We start from the raw sequence: 18451 nt of genomic DNA, 5'->3' as shown, positions 1-18451 counted from the left end.
TAGTGGGGGAGAAAACATGCAGACAGCTATACATACCAACAAGCTATGTACATGATAAATTAGAAATAAAAGAGGAAAGCCAGATCAGGAAAAGCTTCTTGTGGAATGTGGCATTTCTATGTGCCTGCTGCTGATGATATGAAGATCCCTTCTAGACCTAGTGAGTCTGTGGGCCTCCCAGTTTTGATATTCCATGATGCTGATTCTCTTATTTCAAAAGGTCATGAGAATAGGACTGACCTGAGAAGCTGGCATAGCCATGGTGGCCTTGGCACCATGTGTCAGAGGGGGTCATGTTAAAGAAATGCTCTCTTAACGATGTAGGTGTCCTGGGTACTCCAGCTGTACCTCAAAAACTTGCCTTGTCAACAAGTGAAAACAGACTCACACGTCCACTGCCCCAGGTCAAGCAAGAAGCATTTATGATGTGCCAGGCACTGTGCTGACACTGGGGAAACAAAGGCAGAGAGTCTGCCCTAAAGGAGATCTCATTTCTAATAGGAGAGACAACATGTCAGTAACTGCTTACATGGAAGGAAGGCTCAGGGCAGGGCTGGCTATAAGAAAGGCTCTTAGAGTTGAAACCAGGGAAGGAACTGGAGGGAGAGCGTGTTTACCTTTTGTATCCCTTATTTATCTTTGTATTCCCAGTAGTACCTCCCGACATAGTTTGCACACCGTAGCTTCTTAATTTTTGTTGAATTCAGTCTCACTCAATCATGGAAGTTTAGAGCTGGAAGGGAATTTAGATATCTAGTCCAGCTTTCTCATTTCAAAATCCAGAAGGGCAGAGCAGCAGGAAACAGGATTGTAAACTTCTCCCACAAAATTACTCCTTCAAACAGCTAAAAAATGCACGGACTGAATTCTTAGGGAGAAATCTGGAAAACTTATTTGTGACTCATTTGTCCATCTCAGGTTGGCCTAGGTAGATGGGCAGCGAGGTGTGCAGACCCTGGGGACTGCCCAGGCACTGAGACGGAGACAGGTGCCGCCTGGCAGCTTTGTAGCGCCCCATGACCCGGGGCCGTGTCACAGATCCAGAAGCCCTGTCGGGTGAACCAACAGGGGAAGGAGCTCAGGCCCCAGGAGCAAAGCAGGGTCTTGGTACCAGCCTCAGGCTCAGCCTGCAGATGTGGAATCACCAGCTGAAGGGGAGCCTGTAGTTTGGTCTCTTGGAACCAGCAGGGCTTCCCAGCTGGCTGAAAGGGACCGAGTCCAGCAGCAGTCAGCTGTTGCTCAGACCCAAACCCAGGTCAGGAACTTGCAGGGATCAGACCTTAGCCTGGATCAGAACCCTGAGAGCAGTGAAAGCTTACTGTAGCTCCCCAGCCTGTCCCTGAGATCCTGGAATAACATGATATTTAATACCCAGGACTTTCCCTCCAGGAGTATGCAGAGCCCAGCTCCAATATCAAGTCTGAAGTTAGGAGGTAGGAAGAATGAGCCAACAGAAAACTTCACCTCACAGAGCTGCAGGGATGCTCCAGACATAAAGAGGGAAGAGGCAAATGACTCCGAAACATCTGTAAGCAATGCTTCAGAGGAAGGCACAGCTTGGGCACAAACTCGGAATTCCTGGGAAAGGTGAAGCAAGAGTTAAAAAAAAGTTAGAAGTATTATTATTAATGAAATGAGAATGTTTGAGGAAAAAATTGGAAAAGAAGTGAGAGCTATGGAGGAAAGAATTGGGAAGGGAGTCAACAGCTTGACACAAGATAAAAAACCTTAACTAAGCAACAAACTCCCTGAAAAGTAGAATGGACCAAATAGAAGCCCATGACTCCATGAGAGCGAAAATATTGAAAGAAGTCAAGAGACTGAAAAAGAAATAGAAGAAAATGTAAGGTCTCCCATAGAAAAACTGCTGACTTGAAACAGATTGAACAGAAGAGAAAAAAACGGAAGACTCATTGGACTGTCCCAACATTATGACCATAAAGAGCCCGGATGTCATATTTCAAGGAATCTTAAAAGAAAACTGCTCAGATCTCTTGAAACTAGAATGAAGTGGAAATAGGAAGAATCCACAGGTCATCTACTGTAAGAAACCCTGAAATGAAAACTCCCCAGAACGATCTAGCCAAAATCCAGAACTTTCAGGTCAAAGAGAAAACACTACAACCATCCAGAAGTAAGAATTCAGTTACTGAGGAGCCGAGGGAGGGTCAGCAGTCACCGCTCTTAACTAAGGGAGCTGAGAACTTGGAATGTTATATTCTAGAAGACAAAGGATCTAGGCTTACAACATAGTTTAGTATTTCCCTTGATGAAGTGGTGATTTAGGAAAAATTTACTTGGAACTTATAAAAGTAATTTTCTAATGTTCCTCAATTGAAAGTTCAGCCAAGAAATATGCTATATCTTCACTGCCTTCAATTTTGTTTTAGGAGAAAATGTTGTTAGAAATTCCAAGCTAACAGGTGTGAATAAATCTGAATAGCCATAATGAAACTTTCCTAACTGACTTTTTCCTTTCATCTGCGAGCCTTAAGAAAGGACTTAATTTGAACCTTTTTTGATTGCTTTGATTAGGAGAGGTCAGGTGGTGCCTCAGGACTAGAGGAGGGCAAATGCCCCAATTTTCAGAAAGGTGAGATGAATTTGATCATGATTTCTGGTGCAAATGTAGAATTTATTAAATGGAAGATCGATGAGCATTTAGAAAGGGAACTTGCCATCTCCAAGAACCAGCCTGGTATAATTCATCTATCCAGAACAGGTCGTGGCCGACTAGCCTCATTTTCTTTTGTGTTGGATAACAAACATAGACAGCAGGAATCCTATCGACGTTATTCCCAGTACGTATACCAGGATACTTAGGTTTTACCAAGACATTTGATAAGAGCTGTTATGCTAGCCCTCTGGTTGATTTGGGCTAGCTGATGGGACCACTAGTTGAATGGCTCAACCCAGAATTAGTTATTAATGGGATGATATGATCTTGGGAGGAGATCTTTAGAGCAATGCCTCAGGGGTTTGTCCTTGATTCAGTTATTTAATATCTTTGTCAGTTATTTGGTTGAAGGTATAAATGGCACATTTATCACATTCACAGAGTCTACAAAGCTAGCAGGGATATGTATATATGTTCACCGTGTTGTCTGATAGGTTCCAAAATGATGTTGGTTGACCGAATTGAGTGAAACTTAATAGACATAAATGTTAAGTCCTATGCTTGGGTTCAGAAAAATCAGCTTTTTTTTTTTTATTTTTAGGCAGTTGGGGTTAAGTGACTTGTCCAGGGTCACACAGCTAGTGTCAGGTGTTTGGTCTGAGGCTGGATTTGAACTCAGGTCCTCCTGACTCCAGGGCCGGTGCTGTATCTATTGCACCACCTAGCTGCCCCAAAAATCAGCTTTCTAAGTACAGGAGAGACAAGGTATGTGCTAGAGCATGATTCATGAGGAAAGTTTAGCGGTTTTTTTGTGAATTAAAACCTCACTATTAGTGCAGAGTGCAGCAAGGCAGCCCCAAGCTAATGTGACATGCAGCTGCCTTCAGGAGGCACAGTGCCTAGAATGGAAGGGCATTGATCTGATCCCCCTGTGCTTGGCCTTGGGGAGACTATCTAGGGGACTGTGTTTAGTTGTGGGTGCCATTTTAGGGAAGACATTAACAGACTGTAAAGGAGAGGGGGGCGGGGAGGCAGGAAATTGGAGATAAGAATATTGGGAAGAGGAGGTGAGAGTTGTCTTTTAAAGTATTTAAAGGACTCTCATGTTGAACAGACATCAAAAATGTTGTGTTTGGCCACAGAAGGCAGAACTAGGGCCATTGGCTGGAGGGTAAAGAGGCCCAGTTTTTCATATAAGGAAAAGCTTCCTGGTTGTACCTCATGGTGGGTAGTAGAGTGTTACACTTGGTGTCTTAGGAGCTGGAAGAGATCTGGGAGGTCCTTGAGGTCAGTCTCATTTTACAGATGAGGAAAATGAAGTCTAGAGAAGGTGGGGTAGTGAATGATAGAATTTAAACCTAGATCCTGTCAGTCCAAATCTAGTTTCGGCTCCCTTTTAATTCTGTCTCTATCTGCCTTCTTACCAGGAAAATCAGAAAGATGTGAATTTGATGAATGCTGCAGATACTTACTGGCTGTGTGACCCTAGATAAATTTCTTGACTTTTGGGCGCCTCAGTTTTCCTCATCTGTAAAATAGGTATAATAGGGGCAGCTAGGTGGTGCAGTGGATAGAGCTCCGGCCTTGGAGTCAGGAGAACCTGAGTTCAAATCCAGCCTCGGACCAGACACTTGACACTTTACTGGCTGTGTGACCCTGGGCAAGTCACAATTGCCTTAAAAAAATTAGGTATAATAATTTTTATACTGGATTGTTGTGCTCAAATGAGACAATATGCAATCACAAATCTTACAGCCCTATAGAAATGCTATTCTTATTAATGAGATCATTCCAAAAGTGGAATAAACCTAATAGTTTAAGAATGGTTGAATAATGGTATGTGAATGTAATAGGATATTATTGTAAGAATAACAAATGGGAAGAAGTCAAGAAGACTTACGATGCTGAACCAAATGTATTCACTTACAGCTGTGTAAATAAAGACATCCAATAGCAACAAAATACATTTAAGATCACTTAGATGACTTTGTTACTACCTTGATAAAACTAACATATACAACTTGTTTCTTTTAATAAATAAGTAAACAACAAATGTGTCTGTTACTTGCCTGTGTATTCAAATGACTTTGCATTCTTTTACCTCTTTTTGATACGTTAATGTATTTGTTTTTAATGACTGATGGAAGTTTACATAAAACAATAATAAAAATGTTTATACGTATCAGTGTAAAGAAGTTGAGTGGGTTGCCACAGGAGGTAATGAGAACTGGGTGCTGCTTGCATGGTATGCAGTGGAGGAGATTTGGGTACAGACACAGGGTTGGGTGTAGTGCCATCAGAGGTCCTCCATTTCCAACTCTATTTTCTGTCTCTGCACCTTGCCCAAGATTGTCCAGCCAGGTAAATCCTGTCTCCTAAATCTCAGGTAAATGTTTTTTCCGTGACATCACAGTGTTTATTTCATAGCTGATGAAGGTTTAGGGTCAAACTTGTTATTGAAAATCATTTGAATATTTAAAAATTCATTTTTATGAAATACAAACATTTGTGAGATATGCTTCTGATATATATATAAGCTTGAGTATACGTATATTTTTAATTTAGCTTTCATTCTGTATGTTCTTATTCCTCCTTAGAATTGCCTCTGTAGGAAATTTGTACTCCGTCCCTTGAGACCATGCCGTAGATACTCTACAACAAGAAATTCTGGGTATGTAAATGAATATTCATCATTATGAATGTTTTCAGTTATGAACAATCAGCAAGCCTTGGGTTTTTTATTTTATAAAATCAATTTTTATTTTTTAAAAAAACTAAGATCTGCCTTGTCTTTACCTCTCCTTCCCCCCAGTTAAGAAACTGAGGAAAACAAAATCCCCTGTTAAAATCATGTATCATCAAGCAGAACAAATTCCTGCCTTGGCTGGGTGTGCTTCAAACTGTCCTCGAATCCAGCTTCCGTCAGGAGTGCTCTTTCCTTGTGATTTCTCCAGAATCATAGTTGGTCATTGTGTTGATCAGAATTGCTCATACTTTCAAAGCTGATTGTCGTTAGAACGTTCAGCAAGCGTTTATGAAGGGCCTTCTATTGTAGTAGTCTGGGTGTGAGATTGTGTGGGCCTGGGCCAGGGCCAGGGTGGTCGCAGTGTTGGGGGAGTGGGGACTGTGTAGAAGAGATGATATGGAGATAGAGACAACAGAGCTGACAGCTGATTGGACAGGGGGTTGAGATGACGCCTCGGTTTCAAGTTTGGGTGAGCAGGAAGATGGCAGGACTCTCTCTAGTCATAGAGATATTCAGAAGAGAAGCGTTAATTGGGGGTGGGAGATGGGGGAGTGGACAAGATAATGACTTTAATTTTAGACATACTGAATTTAAGATGTCTTTGAAACTTCCAGTTCACTATGTCCAGTAGGCAAGTTAGCGATTCTGGTCTAGAGGTTAGGAGATAACTGAGAGTCATCTGCATAGGGATAATAATTAAGACCATGGGAGCTAATGTGATCATCATGAGAAATGGTGTAGAGGGAGAGGTCAAGAAGCATGAAGATTGAAAAAAGCCACTGGATTTGGCCGCTGAGAGATCACTGCTGACTTTGGAGAGAGTCGTTGCAGCTGAGTGATGAGAGGCAGAAGAAGGGGAGTGGAGGCATCGAGTGTAGATAGCCTTCTCAGGAGTTCAACCGCCAAGGGGAGGAGAGAGCTAGGATGATCGCTAGCAGGGTTGCGTGGATGGATCGGCCGAGGAAGGCACGGCCTGTTTGGAGACAGGAGGGGGTAGCCAGGAGACAGGGAGGGAGCTATCAAAGTAGAGTAAGAGAGGAGGGACGACAGAAGGGTCAGTCTGCTGGAGAAGACAGGGTGGTGGGATCACATGTGCATGCATCAGGGTTGGCCTTGGCAAGGAGAAGGGGCCACCTTCTGATAAGCTGGAGGAGGAGGAGGAGGAAGCGTGCGGATGCATCTGAGGCATGGGAAATTGGGGAGGGGAGGGAGGGGCGGGGCCGGAGAGGAGAAGAGGGAGCTCTCCCAGTGCACTGAGAGGCAGAGTTTTTGCTGAGAGATTTGGGATACGTACAAAGTTGGCACAATACAGTCTTCAAGTAGGGGTTTCTTTTTTGTGTCATGGATTCCTTGGACAATCTGGTGAGACCTATGGCCTCCCCAAATGCATAAAATAAAATATATGTAATTACAAAGAAAACCAGTTATCGAAGTGCCCCTCTCAAAATATCAAAAAACAAAACAAGTTTGTGGTCCCAGGTTAAAAAAAAATCTGCATGGGGGGGGTGGAAGGGAGGCATGAGATACTGGGCACGGGAGGGAAGGGTAGGAGAGTGCAGGAAATACTGCATTAGAAAGGGGAGGTTTAGCCAAGTTTCGAAGGAAATAATGATAATAAAATGGATTACTATTATTATTGTAATAGCTAACATTTCTGTAGCACCTACTATGTGCCAGGCACTGTGCTAAGTGCTTTACAGTTATCTCATTTGATCTTCACAACATCTCTGGGAGGTTGGTGTTGCTATTATTATCCCCATTTTGCGGATAAAGATCCTGAGGCAAGTGAGGGTTAAGTAATCTACCCTGGGTTGACATGTCTGAGGTTGGATTTGAACTCAGGTCTTTGTGATTCCCAACATAACACTCTTATCTGCTGCACCAGCCAGCTGCCCTAAATCAGGGTTTCCCTGGGTAGAGGTGAGCAGCGAGAGATTTCCAGCCTGTGTGTCCAAGTTCTGGTGTGCATATGGAAGGTGACTGGGGTGGGGAGGGGGTGCCAGGGCAGCTTAGGAGGAGCTTCACATGCCAAACAGGAGTTTATCTTTGACTCCTAAGGGAACAGACGACATTCTTAGTGCCTCCAGGTCAGGGCACGTGATCAGACCTATGCTTTGAAAATCATGGTGGTGACTTTGTGGACTAAGGGTTGGAATGGAGACCAGTTGAAGGCTCTGACAGTAGTCCAGGTGAGTGGGGTTGGGGCCTGTATGAGGGAAGACAGGTGAAAAGTGTGCCATGATTAGTAACCCGATTGGCCATCTGATTGTGTGGGGGTGGGGTGGGGTGAGTGAAGAGTCAGGAATGACATTGAGATTTTCCTCACCTCTGCCTTTTGGACATCTAATTGGCAAGATGGTGCATTGACACCATTATGTGTGACACCAGAGTGTGCAGTAGGGAAATGAAGAAGAGGGATAGAATTGGTGAGAAAGTTCTATTATGGACATTTTAGTCTGGTGTGCCTATAGGACATCTGTTTCTAAGTATCCAGTAGGCATTTGGTGATGTGGGACTGGAACCCAGGAGAAAAAGGAAGTCTTGATAAAGAGATCTGGAAGTCATTCCATTGAGGTGATCGTTGAACCCATGGGAACTGATGAAATCACCACGTGAAAGAATATACAAAGAAAGGAGACCGAGGGCCCAGGACAGAGCTTTGGGGGTATCCTCACAACTAGTGGGCATGAGGTAGATAAAAACTTGGCAGAGGAAGCTGAGGAGAGGTCAGACCAGGAGGAGGAGATCAAGGGAGAGCAAACTCCTGACAGTCTAGAGAGGAGAGCCACTGGTCAGCAGTGCACGAGGCTACGAGGGCCGAGGAAGGATGGGGAGATTTGGCAGGTAAATGAGCTTTGGTCACTTTGGAGGGCAGCTTCAGTTGAGTGAGGTCAGAAACCCCTGGGAAGAAAGTGCAGGCCCCAGGTGTGGACAGCCTGTTGAAGGTTAGCTAAGAAGGGGAGAATGGATGCCAGCGGGCATGATAGAATGTGGTGAAGGTTCTTAAAGGATGGGGGAGACTAGGGCGAGTTTGAAGCAGTAGGGAAAAAACCTGAGAAGGTATTGTTGAAGAGCAGACGGAGATTTTCAGAGGCAGCTAGGTGGTGCAGTGGGTAGAAGGCCAGGCCTGGAATCAGGATGACCTGAGTTCAGATTCCCCATCAGACACTTAACTATCTGTTAAGTGACCTTGAGCAAATCATTTAAGCTCTGCCTCAGTTTCCTCAGCTGTAAAATGGGGATAGTAATAATAATAGCACCTACCTCTCAGGGCTCTTGTGAGGATCAAGTGAGATAATATTTATAGAGCCAAGCCTGGCAGAGTGCCTGACCCATAGTAGGCTCTATATAAGTGCTAACGGTCATCAGCATTAGTATTTTGCTGGTTAAAGTCTTTTGCTTCTAAAATAAACTTGTGCGCGTGCATGTGCGTGTGTGTGTGTGTGTGTGTGTGTGTGTGTGTGTGTGTGTATAGATGGTCTTTATCTAAAGACTTTTCCCTTATTTTGGATAAACATACATTTAGGAGTGTTGCAGTGATGGCCTAGTGCTATAAGATTGGCTCCAGAAGAAACCTCCTTCCCATTGAAGCTTTTTTTGGTCCTTTAGTAATTAAGCTGTCTTTGTGGGGTTCTAACATTGACCCGCCTTTTGTATCTCCTTGTACAGTTCCTGGTTTTCGGTCTTTTATGACAGCATTGCTAAGATGTAATGAGAAAATTTATTCCGTGATGAATCAGATTATGTATACAATGGCTAGCATACTGCCTGACACATGAAAAAATGAAAAGGTATTGATTAAGCACTTGCTGTGTACCAGGCATTGAGTCTGGATTCAGGGACCTTGTGAAATGCTTCAGATGCCACCTTCCCACGCTTCTGGAGGAGAGGCATCAGTAAGTGGGGAGAAGCTTCTGAAGCATTACCTGCCAAGTTGATTTTACTGAATCTCTTTAGGGTTCAAAGCAAATCTCTCAATTTCTTCTCTAGTCAGGAGGAGGAACAGGTTTGTAAACAGTTACATCTTTGTCATCTTGGGGGATTTTCCTGTCCCCATTCTTCAGAAGCTGAGCAGGTGACTGTTCTCTGCCATAGAGTGTTAAAGGTATCAGATTTAAGGAGAAAACATTGACTTCATTATTCACGGTTTCTGAATTGATCATAGGAAAACGGTGCTAGAGAACTCGGAGGAGATGGTTGTGATGGAGAAAATAGTATTCTGAAAATGTAAATTATTTCTTTTATCAGATAATATTCAGAACCTCTTTCTTTTCAATATTAACCATTTGCTATTTTTTTACCTTAGGCTTTCTGCAGGCAAAATTGCTGGAGCAGGCCTCCTGTTTATTGGTGGTGGTGTTGGTGGAACTATTCTGTATGCTAAGTGGGACCAGCGTTTCCGAGACAGTGTAGAAAAGACCATCCCTTTTTCTGACAAAGTCTTTGAGATGGTCCTTGGTTCTTCCCGGGCAGTGCCATTGCCAAAGCAGCCGGTAAGACTAAGGGTTTGTTTTGTTCTGTTTTAATAAAATGAATAATGACCACCATGAGCAAACAAATAAAATAAGGGGTCAGCTCCTACGTCAAGCCTTAACGTTTAATGAGGATTAAGAAGCAGGCCAAGACAGGCCTTTGGTTGGCCTTCCTCCCTGCACCAGCTGCCTCTCTGTGTCCTCTCCTGTAGTGTGTTGTTAATGTGTGGGCAGCCTTGGCTTGGCTGATTGCAGTCGGTTTCTCCTCCTTTTTGTATTTTCTTGTACAGTTCATGGTTTTTGGTCTTTTATGACAGCATTGCTAAGATGTGATTAAAAAGATTCTCATGGGAACATTGTGTTCATAACAGATTTGTGTTTGCCAGGACTGTTTTAATTAGCCTAACTTCCCTGAATGGGCTTCTGTTTTTTATTGATATATCATAGAATCATAGAGCTGGAAAGGTCCCTTCCTGATTCCCTAGTCCCAGGCCTCTCATTTTACAAATGAGTCTCTCAGATGTTATTGTCTTGTATCACGCGATAAGCTCTTGCAGAAGTAGGAGCAGAAAGACCCTGTTCTTCTGGTTTTTAGTTCATTTTTATTTCTGCTCTACTGTGTTGTTGTTTGTGTTTGAAATTCCATAGTTATTTAGCATGTTAAAAAAAATGCAGTAAAAATTGTTCCAATGCCCAGAAGGTGATTGTGGGGTTGGGCGGATTGAATCTTGTGAAAGAAACAACCAGAAATACGATCAGTTCTTCCATCTCTGGATTAGGGAGACCAGAGAGTATTCAAGACAAGCAATGCATACATTTTTAAAAATTACTCTGAAAATTTATTTGGAACTTAACACACACAAGTAAAGTGAGCATGGTCATGCCCAACGGAGAACAGAAAAAGAAGCTTGTATGTGAAATTTCAGGTCTCTGTTATGGAGTTGGCATTTCTTAAGCCATAGATCCTTCTGAAACCTCGTCATTACCAATAATGTCAACACCCTTTGTCACCATATTAAAAAACACACACTTTAAAAATGTATTTATCAGCAGTCTGTATGTCTTTGTGCAGTCTTCCTGTAAAATGTTTGAGGAATCTAATGTATTCTCGGAAGGCTCTTCTCTCCCGCTGGGATGGGTGTCCCCAGCCACTTGGTGGGTTGTTGGAATTACCAGGGGACACGTGTTCTATAGAGAAGCAGCTCAGCAGAGCCCGTTCAGACTGCCTGGGTAACCCTGGGAAAATCACATGATTTTCATGAGCCTCAGTTTCCTCATCTGTGTAGATAGAATGCCAATACTAATAATAGCACCTATCCCATAGGATTATTGTGAGGATCCAGTGAAGTCATCTGCTTGAAGCGCTTTGTACATCTTAACTATAGACATTTGAGCTCATCATGACCCTCTGTCACCTCTAGTGGGCTCGTGGGCTTCTAGCGGCTTAAAATAGCCACGCTCATGATATGCTGGAGACCTAGCTCCTCAGCTGTCTTGGCTAGCCCACTCCCACCCAGGCCTTCTATTTTAAGCCACACGGCCCCAGGGAAGGGTTAGAGGAAATGATGAGCCAGGGTCCATCCGCTGCTTTCTGTGTGCTCTTTCTCATGGATTTGAGCTTAGATTCCCTTGTATGTAATGTCTGGGTCTCACATGGCTGTTTTCACTCGGCTGACCCAGTATTACTACTTCAGACTCGGTGTTTTTAAAGTGAACCCCTCCAGCTGGCTCGTACCTCTTGCTGTTTTCACTGTGTGAAGAGCTTCACCGTTTCCCTAGTTTCCCAGGTTTGAATCCTTGGTCATCTTTTTCAAAATTCTCCTGTCCCCAGTTTTTCCTAAGTTACCAAGTCCTGTCCTCTCCTTGACAACGTGTTTTCTATCTCCTTTCCTTTCATTCCCATTGATACCTTCTCATGCTGACTTTTCACCCTCTCACGCCTCAGCTGCTGTCAGCTCTACATGTAGCTTCCACATTGATTTTCATAACACACTGATTCTTTCCTCAGTGTGGAATGTTGTAAAAACGTAACGGTAGCATAAATGAAAAAGTACATAACCATGGAGATCTTTTTAGTGAATCTGTGGAGAAAGGATCGGGCCTTGGGAGATAGGAGTGTTTTTAATCCCAGCTCTGTCCTCCGCATGGTGTGGTGGAAACAGCATTAGGTTGGGAATGACAAGACCTGGGTTTCAAGCTCAGATCTGCCCCACATCCACTGAGGGACAGTTGGACAAAGCCCTTCAGCTGTAACCCTCTGGCCTCGTATCTCCTGGGGTGGAGTGGATAGAGGAGGTTTGCCTTGGGAAATACTCAAGTCCATACTAGCTCTAAGAGACTGATCCTTTCACTGATAGATATCTTCCCTTCTCCACTAAATTAGATTCAGGAATCATAGAAACTGGTGATTATTTGAGCTGGAAAGGACCTTGGAGAGATCTGCCGTGCTCTTCCTCTACACGTCTGCCTCTTGGTCCTGTGTTCTTTCTTCCACACCACCACTTGTTATGTATCGTTCCTTACCATTGGGGCCTACTTGGTCACTGTTTATCAATTAACCAAAAGTGACCTTTTCCCCAACATCTGTCAGTTAGAGAATTGACACTGAGCTATATTGGTGTGATGTTTGGTGATGGAAATAATACATTAAATGGTCCTTAGCACTTGTCTCACAACATCCCTGTGAGGTAATTAAAGCCAATTGTTCATGAGAAAACTGTCTCAGAGAGGTTGACACTTGTCCATAGGCCTGTAGCTGGCTCTTGAACCTAGCTCTCTTGCCTGAATGGATATTACATTTGAGGCAGTGAATACAGCAGACACTTTTTAAGCACCTACTGTATGCAAGTCCAGGTACCTTGTAGGCACTGGGAATAGATGCAAGTCTCTGCCCTCCAAGAGTTTAGACTGTGTTGGACACTAGCATTGCCTGACCAGGAGGTGGGGCAGGGAGGGGCTAAATAGAAATATTTGTAAGCTTGATGAGCATCTTCTCAAGCGTGCCTGCTGATGAAGGTGCTAGTGAATAGCACTGACATTAGAAATCACATATAGGGGCAGAGAGGTGGTGCAGTGGCCTTGAAGTTAGAAGGACCTGAGTTCAGATCCGGTCTTAGACACACAACACACAAGACATACTAGCCGTGTGACCCTGGGCAAGTCACTTAACCCCAATTGCCTAGCAAAAAGCAAAAAGAAAGAAAGAAAGAAAGAAATCGCATATAGACCAGCAAGTGGAGGGAAAAGAAAGAGAGACCTTGGATAATTCATAAGTGGCTCATTTCCTGAGTGATGGAGTGGTAGCTGAACATAAATTTCTCATGAAACGTGAATTTTAAAAAAAACAAAACCCTAGTTAAAATTGAAATAATTTACTGAAATCTTGAGGTTTATTTAAAAAATTTTTTTTTCCAATGAGCAAGCATTTATCTCCCCCCCCCCACCAATCATTTCAACAGCAATAACAAAAGAAAACCTTCGTAACAAATGCATAATCAAGAAAAGCACATTTCTACATGGGTCATGTCCAGTAACATATGGCCCTTTCTTGCATTTTGAATCTGTACCTGCTCTTTGTCAGGAGGCTGGGTAGCATACTTCTGTGGGTAGTCTTCCAAAGGAAAATAAGGTTGCTGCTCGGAGCTAAGTTCTCATTTTGTAATGTTATGTATACTGATAGTGAAGGGACTAATTTTTTTTTTCTTGTTGTTACAGCTAGTATTGCTGGCTTTTTTTTTTTCCCCCGAGAGATTTGATGTTTTTATGTTAACTTTTTTAAAATAAATTTTTATTGATAAGCTTTTGTTTTTGTGTTACCTATATTTCCCAAAGCTCTTCTCCTACTTCTCCCAAAGAGTCATCTTTTATTACAAAGAATAAAGAGAAAAAAAAAAACAGTTCAGCTAAACTAACTAACCAGTCCATGGAAGCCTGAGTGACATTATCGGGAATGTTCCGTGCTCATTGTCCCCCCGCCCCCCTTCCCCAAAAGGACCCGAGGCTTGTGGATTTAGGGAGAAGCTGGAGAAGTCATGGCTCCATCCCCTTTTTTTACGCAGGAGGGGCCTAAGGCCTGAAGCTGCTGGAGCTCACCATCCTGGTGGGAAGCCGCTGGCTGCTGAAAGTTTGGGTGATTCAGTTGTTCTGCTGTTGCTTTTCATTCACCCTCCTTGGTGTAGACACCAGGTTGTGTGCTTGGCCTTCCTTGCTCTTCTCAGAGTTATTTGTTTCAGTAGGAAATTGCTGTTGCATGCTATTTCAGGAAACTGTACATTTTCTCAAACAAATGTTTTTTCTCTTCCCAACATTCAGCCTGGTCCACTAAAAATTTCTAATATGTCAGAAGTAATGAAAGACTCTAAACTCCAAAAACATAGAGGAGACACTCCAAGTCCTGCAGCTAAAGAAGGTACTTATATTTTATCCTGATATTTTAAAGTTAAGCAGAGAAATCAATACATAGATTTGATGTTCGTGTACCCGAAAGCAAATTGCCCTTCCGTGAGGAGGAGAGTCAGCTGGTCCCTGAGGTTCCTTCTCCTGACAGAGACCAGGGAGGTGCTCTCATGATCCCTTGGGTCCCACGTCTGGCCCCTGGCTCAAGCGAAGAGTGGGTGGCACGGAAAGAGAAGAGCAAGTGCTGCTGGGCTTGTCTGGCTCACAGAGCTTGGTGCTGCTTGCTTTTCCTCCCCCAGGAAACTGGTTTTCTTTTTCTTTTCTTTTTTTTTTTTTTTTGGAGCCCATTTGCACCCATTTGATTCTCTGCCCAGCTGCCTGCCCATAGACCTCAGCTCCTCCGGCTGCCAGTGCTCACCAGGCCCTCTGTGTGACCCAGTACTTCCTTAGTTTGCCGAGAAGATGGACGCAATGAAGCTCTCGGTGTCTAGGAAGCCCTGAGATCTCTGAATTTCCTAGGCTATGGTCTTATGGTCAGAGTGGCGAGGAGTGCAGGGGCTGTCCTGAGGCAGAGTGTTGACATTGTAGGAGGCCTCCTCAGAGCTTACAATGGATTGGTGTTTTGGTGTTTTGGTGTTTCAGGTTTAAAACCTGAAAGCTGGTTTTAGATCATAAAACTTCTTCCTATCGTGTTGCCTGTTTTTGTAAACCATCTTTCCCCCACCCCCCATTTCCCATTTCCCATTTCTCCTGCCTTCACTGGCGCACCTCCCATTCCACTGTCTCCTGTTAACTGCTTTTCTTGTGGATGGACGTTCCCACTCAGAAACACTCTCAATGCTTCTTCCTGCGTCTTCAGTTCTCCATGGGGTTCATATCTTCTAAGCAGTGCTCTTTAACTCATCCATCTTCTTTGTGTTGCTTTTCACTCCTGGAGTTACAGCCTTCCCCTTTCAAACTTAATTTCTCTTTTTGATCTCCTCCCTTCCTTCATTTGCAGCCAGACGGGACGGAAATGAAGAGAATCTGGGGTGCTGTTCCCCTTCCTCACAAGCTCCCCATTGGCCTTCCAGCCTCTGGCTCCAGTGTGCTTCTGTGTTCCTTTCTCTTCTCCCCACTATTTCACCGCCTTGTTCTCATCTCTCCAGGCAGTTTTTCCATTCTTCCCACCTTCCTCATTCCATGTTCTTTTTGTCCATCTTGCCCTCGGGGACTCTGAATGCCTGACTGTTCATTCAGCCTTCCTCTGGGCACTGTTGTGAGAAGCTTTTCCTTTCAGATCAGTGGGATGCCCACTTGACACATTTCGTAAGTGGCCTTTTCACTGTGAAGGAGTCCACAGTGAGGAACGTTTGTCCGGTTCTTTGAGTGCAAATTGTTCTGCCCAAACATTCCCTGTGTTTGAAGATGCTTGCCAAGTATGTTGATCATGAATAGTTGCAGATATCTATGTGTTATTGACAAGCAAGGTAAGTATGGATTTGCCTTGACTAATGTATATTTGCAGCACCTACAGAAGCAGCTCATGTTATTTCTGCACCAGGTGGTGCTCCGTCCACCCCATCTCATGCTGAGCAGCGTGAAATTTTTGTCCAAGTACCTCCGCTTGAACTACTAGAAGGAAAACAAAAGCCTTCCGTGTCAGGTAGTACAATTGCTTTTTCATTTGTCTCTTGTAAATTCTAGCGTGCTTATGGAGTGGCTGGACACACTGGGTTGGTGATAACCTCAGCACTCTTAGAATTGTGTTGCTTTTAAATGTTTGGTCCTCTTCTTGAAAATGCGGGGCTTAGCAGCCAGGGCCCTCCCGTCTCTGCCTCTGGAGTGGTCCTGGGCAGAGTGAGGAGATGTGGTCAAAGAGCTCTTCCCTCGCTCCAGAGTCATAGAGTCTCCCATTACTATAGCTAGCCAAAGACCCTTGCCCTGGCAGGTGGGAAACGGTGGTGTTTTAAGCCCCATCACATGTGTCAGTTCTGCATTGAAATGTGCATCCTTCTGTTCTGTTGCAAGAGGAGAGACATGGGCATGAAGCTTCGCCTTCTACAGCAGAGCGCGTCTCAGAAGAGGTTGCAGCTCAGCGGGCCCAGCGGGAAGCGGAGGAGCAGGACAGAGCGATCCAGTGTATGTGGACGACCCTAGCTCTTCAGTACTGGGGGGTCCTCTTTGGCGGCTGCCTAGCCCGGGCTCACGTCTGTCACCGACTCTTCGGTTCCTTCCTTTGCTGGGTGGCAGGAGGCTGCCTGTCCTTGACGGCTGGGCAGTCTGTGGCCAGCCGGACTCTTCTGCATCTTCATTCCATCATCCCTGTTCTTACCATCTCTCCTTATCTCCCGGAAAGTGCCTGCCAGGCAGAGAGATGAATTCAAGTTCAGGAAGAGTGTGTGACGTGCACGTCACTTGTCGTACGTGTACTCTGTTGGCATGAGTCACTGAGTATGTAATGTGTGGGCCTCAGTTTCCTCAGTCGTAAAGTGAAGAGATTGGACCACGTGGACTGTCACCACTATTACTAGCCAGCATTTGTAGAGTGCTTTAAGGCACGCTTTACAGATCTTTGTCTCATCTGATCCTCTCCACAACCCTGGGAGAGAGGGCCTGTTATCCCATTTTACAGATGAGCAAACTGAGACAGGCAGAGGTGAAGTCCCTTGCCCAAGGTCACACAGTTTAATAAGTGTCTGAGGCTGGATTTGAATTCTAGTCTGACTGCAGGTCTTGCTCTCTCTTCACCATTCTGTCTCTCTGTCTTTTTTGACCTCTCTGGTCCCTTTTATCTGTGAATCTGTTATCCTTTGTGCCTGTGACAGCATTTAGTGCTGTGGACCCATCATGCTTTGGGGATCAGAAGCCTTGGTGTTATTGCTAATGGGGATAAGAGCTCACATTTACCTTCACTTTCAAATTTGAGGCTCATAACCACCTGGTGATAGAAACAGTACAAGGATCTGAGGCCTGGAGAGTATAACCGACTTGCCCAAAGTCACTCCCTATTGGTGGGAATGAGAATCAGTGGCCCTGGCTTGAGAGCCCGCCCCCCGGCCCATGGGGCTTCACGCGTTTGGCCACAGATTCCTTCAGAGGGAGTTTTCCAGATGACTGAGGCCTGCCCCTTTAAGTGAGAGAGCTTGGAGAGAATTCCAATGCACGTCCCTTCCTATTAAACCAGAACCTGTAAAGACTCACGAGCCACTCTTGCAATCCTCAGGGGAGGCTCCTGGCCTGCCTTTTGGAGTTTTCCCAGCTGCCAGGGTGTCTGCCTGTGACACTGCCATCTCCTTCATCCGCTCCCTTCTCTCCCAGAGCCCGACTCCTGCCTGTTCTCCCTTTCTGGCTGTTAGAGGTGGCACCGGTCTGCTCAGGTTGTCACTGGGTATTGGTTTTGGATTTTCTAGCTCCTTTCTTTTCTCAGGAAGTCATCCCCACACTCTGCTCATGCTTCCTTGCTTCAGATTTCCTTCTCATGGCCCTTGTTAAAAGGCGTGCCTGTTGCTTTGGCATCACACATGTTTCTACTCTGAGGGCTTCACCCAGTCACTTCAGTTGCCATTTAGTAAGCACTTTACTCTGTGCCACGCACTGTCCTGGCGGCTGGGGGCATCACAGCACACAGGAGACTTATCTCCTGCTGGGAAGGGCAGGCGGCAGGAGTGCTGAGGGTCTGTACAAAGTGATGCAGGCAGTATGACTGAGGTGGGCAGGGAGAGGGGCTCTCGAGAAAGGCCTGCTACGTGTCCGGGGCTGGGGGATAGTGGATGGAGTGCTGGGCTCACCCTGGGGTGACCTTGGTGCATATCCATGTCTGTTAGACTGTGTACTTCCTGAGAGCAGGACCGCTTTTGCGTTCCTTTGTATTCCCAGCACAGGGCCTGGCACACAGTAAATCTTTGTGCTGTCTCTAATGCTTACTGGTTGTGGGACAATGCCCAAGTCACTTGACCTTTCTCACCTGTAAAATTTGGATGCCTCATTGAGATGTAGTGAGACTCCAACAGGATAATGTCTGTGAGGTTTGGTAGGCCTTAAAGTGCTATATAAATGTCAGCTGTTATTTTCCTTTACATTTTCCATGTTAAATTTAAATTATTTGTCTTTTTCTTTAGAAGGATTACTGCTTGTTTAAGTTTGTACTTTTCTGCTGTTTCTGTTTCAGTTAAGCATGCCTTCCGTTAAATTTTTCATCATCCCCCATCTTTGGGAATTCTTTCATTCTTTCCATGTTCC

General features: G+C 44.6%; 1 protein-coding gene across 1 annotated transcript in view; it reads left to right on the top strand.

Moving 5' to 3' along the window:
- The window catches only part of IMMT (inner membrane mitochondrial protein), a 48095-nt gene that overhangs the window by 7170 nt on the left and 22474 nt on the right, over positions 1 to 18451 (top strand). The window contains exons 2-6 of the mRNA XM_027860453.1: positions 5215 to 5288; positions 9670 to 9856; positions 14147 to 14243; positions 15738 to 15875; positions 16241 to 16351. Coding sequence (XP_027716254.1) covers positions 5215 to 5288; positions 9670 to 9856; positions 14147 to 14243; positions 15738 to 15875; positions 16241 to 16351 — 607 coding nt within the window. The remainder of the gene's footprint in view (positions 1 to 5214; positions 5289 to 9669; positions 9857 to 14146; positions 14244 to 15737; positions 15876 to 16240; positions 16352 to 18451) is intronic.

Source organism: Vombatus ursinus, unplaced genomic scaffold (assembly GCF_900497805.2).
Source record: "Vombatus ursinus unplaced genomic scaffold, bare-nosed wombat genome assembly UNPS02014181.1, whole genome shotgun sequence".
Lineage (NCBI taxonomy): Eukaryota > Metazoa > Chordata > Mammalia > Diprotodontia > Vombatidae > Vombatus > Vombatus ursinus.
Note: the sequence above shows the minus strand (reverse complement) of the source record. Positions and strands in the feature narration are given on the sequence as shown.